Genomic DNA, 8,110 nt, shown 5'->3' with positions numbered 1-8,110 from the left:
CTGCAGCCCGCGCACCCGACGCCCTTCTACATCGAGGACATCCTGGGCCGCGGGCCCGCCGCCCCCACGCCCGCCCCCACGCTGCCGTCCCCCAACTCCTCCTTCACCAGCCTCGTGTCCTCCTACCGGACCCCGGTGTACGAGCCCACGCCGATCCACCCCGCCTTCTCGCACCACCCCGCCGCCGCGCTGGCCGCCGCCTACGGCCCCGGCGGCCTCGGAGGCCCTCTGTACCCCTTCCCGCGGACGGTGAACGACTACACGCACGCCTTGCTCCGCCACGACCCCCTGGGTAAGGCGGCCGGGTCACGGCGGGGCCAAGCCGGGGCGACGAGGAGGACGCGAGGAAGGCGCCACCCGGCAGGTGGCAGCGCCCGGGAGGCGGCGGGCGGAGGGGCGAGGCGGATTGAAGGCTGTGGCCGAAACGATTGAAAAGCGGCTCTCGGGCGCGCGCGAGGATTGAGGACCCGAGGCGCGAGCCCCGGGGCGCGCAGCCCGGCTGACCGCACAGTGACTCAGATTGGTTTTCCTGCACCTTGCAGACGTCGGGCGCGCGGGCCCGGGAGGGCGTCGGGAGCCGCGGCCGGGGCCGCTGCGGAGGGCAGCGCGTGTCGCGGGGGCGCGGGCAACGACAGGGACGGGGAGGGCGGTGTCCAGGCACCCCAGGCCTGCCGCTGAGGGGCAGGGATAGTTGCCGGCCCGGGCGGTTACCGGGTTGGACTTGGTTCAACAAGCTTGTGCAGTGAAAGAGCCTGACCCTTTCCGTTCATACAGGAAATCTTGAGTTCTCGATAGGAGTAAATCTGGTTTCAGAAGCTGTTAAGTGTTTTCCTGGCTGCATGAAGCAGACCCTTCCCCGGGAGTAGTGCACGCTGCTGATTATTTTATCGACATCCTCAATACAGACAAATTCAGGAAACACTCGACTTCTGATAGCCAGGATCCGTTTTTCTGATATTGTTCATTTCCTCTGTGTGGGATGTGACTTTATGGCAGCTAAAATAACCAGTTGCTTCCTTTTTTTTTTTTTTCGAAGCTGTTTTGCACCAGTCTGAAGCCTGACGCAAGCAAAATCTCGAAAAAACAATGCCAGCTTTCAAAGCGCTTAGGTGCAGGCCTGCAGACGCACCGACGGACGGACTGACAGACACTTCTGTAGGCCAGGAAGGTGCAGACCCCAGGCACCAGTTCGGAAGGGCAGCGCACACACTGGGCAGTTTGCGGGCTTTGTCGCGTCGTGCGCGGCCTAAAAAATAAGCCACCAATGTCTGGACTCGGGTGGTCCTCGGGCCCCCGGGATCTGAAGCCCTGGGGTAGTTCAGGAAATGAGACCCTTCCCCTGGGCCACCAGGGTTTTAAATCAACTCTTACTGGCAGCGTGGTCAGCATTATAATAGCGGGGTCTCTAGCCCGGTCCACTTTGGCTTCTCAACGCTAACCAGATTCGGGATGTGTGAGTTACACTGTCTAAAGAGGCTATTTGTTATGTCCCAGCCTCCTGGGTTTTGTGCCACGGTCCCCCGGCTCTGTCCGCTCTAGGGGCCGGAGGGGGACCCTCAGTCGGGCCAGGCTTGGGGACGAACGTTTTCGCAGAGCGCGCCCTGGGTTTCCTTGGGTTACTTCTGGGACCGCGCAGGAGGAAGCAAAGGGTTTTTCGAGATAGACCAACAGGAAACACATTGACGGAAATGTTGCCATAGTCTATGGGGTGGCTTTAACAGGCCGCCCCCGCGGGCCGGGTGTGAAATCAGAGGAGGCGCGACGCCCTCGGGCCAGGATTGGAGGCCGCGCGCGGCCTAGCGCGGCTCCCCGCGCCGGCGCCTCCCGCGCAGCCAGGCTGAGGGTGCTGCGGCAGCCCCGCTCCCCCAGAACGCGCGCTGGCGTCCCTGGAAAGTGCCTTTCAGCGAGGGGGGAACTGAGGGGTGCAAGAAGTTTTGCATAACTTCCAGAGTGATTGCGGAAAGAGTTGTCCTGGTGTTCTAAGTCCAGCCCACAGTGGGCTTGAAAAGATTCGTGTTCTTCTCTAGTCCTAAGCGTGCTAGTTGTGTGTCCGAGTGTGAAGGGTGCTGTGCGTACTGTGGCTGTGACTTCGGTGCTCGGCTGCGTGACTCTCTGTGTTGCTGGGGTGCGTGGGTTCCCCTCGCTGGGGACGAGAATAGGTCAGGGCGAGTGGCTCCCTGCGTCGCCTCCTCCCTCCCTCCATCACCCCACCGCCAGGCTGGTCTGGGGGTGGCCCGGCCCGCTCCAGCTCCGGGCTTTGCTAACCGCGGCTCTCCTTACGCTAGGCAAACCCGTGCTCTGGAGTCCCTTCTTGCAGAGGCCTCTGCATAAAAGGAAAGGTGGCCAGGTGAGGTTCTCCAATGACCAGACCATCGAGCTGGAGAAGAAGTTCGAAACGCAGAAATACCTCTCCCCGCCTGAGCGAAAGCGTCTGGCCAAGATGCTACAGCTTAGCGAGAGACAGGTACGCGCCCTCGGCTCCCGCAGAGGCCACCTGTGGGGGCGAGGGTCCCCAGGACCAAGGGCAGCAGGGGGCGGGGAAACCACGTTGCACTGCGATGCTGCTCAGCCTTTGAAGGGTTGGTTGGCTCCCCAGTCCCTGATCCTTCTCCCCTCCTGCCCACCTTCTCCGGGATTCTGGCCTCTTGCTAAGGTTTCTTTCTGTTTCCTATAGGTCAAAACCTGGTTTCAGAATCGACGCGCTAAATGGAGACGACTAAAACAGGTATAGACGACGTAGTTCTGTTTCTATGGGGATAGATATTTGTATCATGTTATCTCAGCGCGAGGCCTGTTATGGGTTGTATGCAAGAGTCATTGGAGAGACTATTTAACCTCTTCACCTTGATTAAAAAGGCAAATAATTCTGCTGAAATTCAGGATGAGTTGCTCAGGTGGCAGTAATGCTAAAAGCACCTAATGCAGTTCCTATATCAATTATGCTTGGGTTTTCACACACTGGCTAGTAAAACTCCCAGCTAATTGTTTTATAAACCCATATGTTGTTTATCTAATTAACGCAGGAAAGATAAAGTAATTGACAGTAAATGACTTAAGCAGTTATCTTTGGGAGAAAATTGTTTCGGTTATTTACACAGCCATAATAAAACCTGGCAGAATTCAAGGGTAAATAAAAGGACACAAACACCTTTAAGTCTTGTTTATGCTGTCTTTAAGAAGAATTAAATATCAAAGAGTTTAAAAATTGTTTTCCATTCAATGCCAACTCTTACAATAAATATAAAACATATAAGAAAATATCCAAGCCTGTTGGGAAAGTAGTTTAAAATTTCTAACAGTCTTTCTTCCAGTGCCCTTGTTAGACAATACGTGATAAAAAGGAAAGGCCTATTCAGTTTTTAAAGAAGTTCTGTTGTTTGAAAGCTAAAGATTTGTTTTTGATACCTTCATCTAGATATGTTGCCAAAGTTATCTGACAATTGCTGAATTGTTAATTTTCCAATTTAAATGATAAATACAATATTTCGAAACAATAATTTGAGTGAGGAAATTTAATGTAGATTGTTAAATTTATTGATCATTACTTTTCCATTAAAACAAGGTGGTATCCCAAAGAAAGACCTTTTGAAACAGAAAATAAAATTCCTATATTTGTATTATTCTAACATGATTTAAATATTCGCACATTTCCTTTCAGGCTCTGACTGTGTGCATTTGTTACACAGTTGAAACTTAAATGTACTATTTTGTTTGGTTTTACAAAACAGTATATCTGCCAGGCGTGGTGACACACACCTGTCATCCCAGCACTCAGGAGGCTGAGGCAGGAGAATCATTGCAAGTTTGAGACCAGCCTGGGCTACAAAGTGAGCTCAAGGCCAGCCTGAACTGCATAGCAAGACCCTGTCTCCAAAAGACAAAAAACAAAACAAAACAAAACAAAACAGTATATCATATTATGCTTCTATGTAGTGTTAATGTCCATTTTAGACAAGGACGGAATTTAGACAAGCACAAGCACTAACTTTTTTGTTCAAAGGCTTGATTCTAGTTTTCCAGGGACTTTTAAATTAGTGGTTTCTATGTAATCTGGGAGTATTTTTCAGGAATTGCCTCCAGATTTAAAGTAAATTTTATTTAATTCTCTCCCTTCTCAGCAACATTCTTCTAGTTCTGCATTTTTCTTTGCCATGATTTTGTCATTCGCTACATCCTTGTGTGTATGTGTTCATAAATTTATATTAGGAAATGAATGAAAAAGAATTCAATCTAATAATTTGGAAACTTTCTTAATTCACCACTTGGTGGGGGCTGTGGATTGAATCCAGGGCCTTGTACAGGACCCAACCCCTAATGTTCTCCTTAAAATGTCTAGAAGACAGCTGTTGATTGGCAAGATTTAAATATTTCAAGAATGAAGATAGTGTGCAGCTGTTGTGATTTGAGTTCTCTCCTTCAAATTTTTACGAATCTTAAGACCATGGATCTAGGATGGTACTAGTCCATTTATGCTGAGGTTTGCAATTTTCTGAATTTTGGGATGAAATTCATATGTTACCTAGGAAAATTCAAGGAACAAGAATTTGAAGAGAAAAAAAAAATTTTTTTTTTTTTTGGTACCAGGAATTGAACTCAGGACCTTGTGCTTGCCAGGCAGCGGCTTGTGCCGCTGAGCTATATCCCCGGCCCGAGAAAAATTTTTATTATGTTCCATTGTTGTGTGTCATTCCAAAAATGGTGTACTAGGCAAAAAAGGATCTAGTGTTCAATTGATACAGTACATTTACAGTTACGTTTGTGATTTATACTTTTATTTCTTTCAAATCAAGAAGTATCACAAGCAGGTATTTTCTGAATGAAAAGGTTATAATTAAAAACATTTAATAAACTAAAAAAGGGTGGTGCAGGATGAAAAGACATTTTGATATTACCTCTTGTCCATGTTTCATGATCTTACCAATCTCCATTTTCATCCCCTTATCCAGGAGAACCCTCAAAGCAATAAAAAGGAGGAACTGGAAAGTTTGGACAATCCCTGTGACCAGAGGCAAGACTTGCCCAGTGAACAGAATACGGGTGCTTCTTTGGATAGTTCACAGTGTTCACCCTCCCCTGCCTCCCAGGAAGACCTTGACTCAGAGATTTCAGAGGATTCTGATCAGGAAGTGGACATTGAAGGCGATAAAAGCTATTTTAACTCTGGATGATGGTCACCAGCATTGGCATGTTAAAAAACGGGACTGGGAAATAACATTATGCTATAGAAATTCTTCACAGAAGAACTGGAAAACTATATGAGAAAAGAAAACCCACTTTCGGGGCTGGGGATTTAGCTCAGCGGCAAAAGCGCCTGCCTGGCAAGCGCAAGGTTGTGAGTTCGGTTCCCGGTACCAGAGAAAAACCAAAAAAAAAAAAAAAAAAAAAAAAAAAAAAAAAAAAAAAAAGAAAACCCACTTTCTAGTGTTCTGGAAACCTAAAAATATTAGGTGCACTGGCTAATTAGCAAACCTACATTGAAGCCTTAATTTTAACTTAACAAATGGTGTATGTATTGATTTTAGGTTGTTTCGATAAAAATTCAAGCCCTCTTTCCTTTTTAGAAAAAAGTAAATTGTTATTTCTATTTATAAAAAGTAATTTTGAACTTTTGTTAAATTTTTTTAAGTTATAACTTTAAAGGTTTTAATGGGCTCTTCTTGAATGACTTTCTATAATCTGTATTTACAGCCTACTTAGTGGCAAAGTGGAAAGCACCCCCAAATCCAGTGCCTTGGAGAAGGGGCCCACATTTCAGGCAGACCTGGAGTACTTTAAAAGGAAACAGTCTTTACTTTTATATGATATTCTTAACTGTTGCCTTAAATTCACAACCATTGTGGAGCAGAGTTGATAAATGCTCGTTTTGTACTATCACTTAGTGCCTGTTGGAGCGAAGTGTTAAAAGGATAGTACTGTCCTACAGGCAGAGAAACTAACTCATCGGTGATTAACAATCTCAGATGAACTAGAAATTTCAGGTTTAGTGTAAGTAGATTGTAGATAATGTGTTTTATATCAAACAATGTCTATAATGTGTGTGTATATAGAATTGTTCACTGTAAAAAAAGCCAGAATTTTAAAAAATGAGTGAATTGTCTGTAAAATAAATTTGTCCTAGGGACGACTGACCTCATCGGACATTGCATTTTCTGGTTTAAAAAAAGAAAACCCAAGCACACCTGTTCTTAGAGCGCCTCGAGGTGCCAGGCGGGCGGGTGCCTGGGACCTCGAGTCCAGGTCGAGTCTGGGTCGCCGAGCTCTCGGGGCTCTTGCTCCGTGCGCAGGAGACAGGTGTGGTGGACTAGGGTCGCTCGAACGTGAGTTTGGAGTGTTTGCCAGGGAGCTGTGTGGGGTAGGGGTGCCTTGGGTGCGTCTTCTCGGGGCTGGATTACACCCTCCCCATCGCGCCCCAACTGGCTTGCCACGCGGGTCCGCAGGAACCCATCGATTCTCCTGCGCTTCAAGGCTGGCTCGAGCCGCTCGCTGTCCTTGACCGAAGTGAGTCAACACTGCATCATCCTTGGAGTCTCCGGAACCCCCTCTGCTGGGCTAGGCCGGGCTTTCGGGGAGCGAGCCCAGAGGCAGCGCCAAAGCACAATTTTCCTGCTGAGCGAGCTTCAGAATCACCCACAGGGCTTGGAGGTCCCTGCCCCATCCCTACAGCTCTGATTGAGAGGGTTAGGGTGGGAGCGGGAAGTCGCGTTCCCGTAAGAGCTTCAGCGCCAGAGCACACTTTGAGAACACTGCGGTGCACCTAGTGTGGAAAAAGCGCGTGGGACGAGTGGGACGGCTCACCTTGGTTTGGGGGCTGGAGCTGCGGGGAAGAGGAGGGAGATTGTGGGAAGCAGGGAGTATCTTCCGTAGCAGTGAGGTTTAGTACCTGAGAAGAGGTGGGTTCAGGGTGCGTGAAGGTTTATTGTGAAACTTGGGAAAAGGAAGATCCTGAGGCACAGGCGGACATAGCGGAGGCTTCTGACAGCCCTGGGTATGGATAGCCTGCAGCCAGCTCCCCGCCTAGCTGAGCCATCAGATCTTTGGCATTCCAAAAAAAACAGTGGCAAAGACTGTGAGGAAGAGGTCCAGAAATCTACCCCTCTAGCCTTAGCCTCCATGGAACTCTCTAGATGCCGTGGAACTGGATGAGGGCTTGGAGCAGAGTGGCCCTATCCTGATCTGACTGACAAGGGGTGACTCCCCAGAGGTGGACCCTCAGGCCAAGACAATGAAGAAACCAGACTCTTAGCAGATTGTCACATCTTTTCGCCGTAGATTTCTAAACAAACAAACAAAAAATAAATACTCGCTGCTCCGAACTGCAGGTCATTTTGATTTTTGAGAATATGAGCACTGATTCTTAGGCAGAGAGGTGTGGGTAGGCCTGGAAACTTGAAGATTTACACTGGAGTTTTAGTTCCTGGCCTCAGTGCTCATGTCTGTAGAACAAAGATAGTCTACTTGATCTACAAGACCCCCTTGCTTCCCATTTGCCAACTCAGTTCATGCTCTTGATCCCACCCCCCCATTCTACATTTTCTCATTGTTGGAGACCAAAATAGCCACCAAGTGGGAGAATTTTCCTTCCCATCAGTTGCTGGCTCCAAGCTCCAGACCCTGCCTTCCAAGTTACAAGGTTTCAAAGGCCATAATCAGTCTTATCTGAAAATGGGACTGTCTGCATCAGATTTTTGGAGAATGGAAGGAAAGCTTGTGGACCTAGAATTAAATTACAGTAATCCTGAAATCTGTATGTGTGTTTTGCCTCTGCAGATAACCTCTGGTTAATATTTATTCTTATGAGTAACTGTATCATGACTATTAGTCAGTGAAACACCAACTTATGTATTGATTGATAGTCAAAAACTTGAGGGATGAAGTCTTGTTTTAAAGTTGACAAGTCCCTGAAACCAGGCTGCTTTCCAATTTAAAACTAACCCTAGTTCTTTTCAGGCTGTTCACGGTCTGAACTAAGCATGTCCTTAAGAATCAAGAGCGTGTTAAGTGGAAGAGGTACAGTATTCTCAGGACACAAGTTGGCGTTAACGTTTCTAAAAGTGCCCCACCGCAGACTGCCAATGAATATTTACAAATTCTTCCTACAATCCAGGCATTT

The 8,110-nt window shown here is 47.8% G+C and overlaps 1 protein-coding gene across 1 annotated transcript; it reads left to right on the top strand.

The window, feature by feature from the left end:
• Hhex (hematopoietically expressed homeobox) lies at window positions 1-5,270 on the top strand (the record flags this gene model as incomplete). The annotated part of the gene is given in 4 exon segments (XM_005386084.2): window positions 1-292; window positions 2,286-2,464; window positions 2,675-2,725; window positions 4,947-5,270. Coding segments are annotated over 4 exon segments (744 nt in total), but the record flags the coding sequence as incomplete, so codon positions are not given.
• Window positions 5,271-8,110: the final 2,840 nt, after the last annotated feature.

Source organism: Chinchilla lanigera, unplaced genomic scaffold, assembly GCF_000276665.1.
Source record: "Chinchilla lanigera isolate Chin_1 unplaced genomic scaffold, ChiLan1.0 scaffold00024, whole genome shotgun sequence".
NCBI classification, from domain to species: Eukaryota; Metazoa; Chordata; class Mammalia; order Rodentia; family Chinchillidae; genus Chinchilla; species Chinchilla lanigera.
The sequence above is the reverse complement of the archived record's forward strand: the minus strand, read 5'-3'. Positions and strand labels throughout refer to the sequence as shown.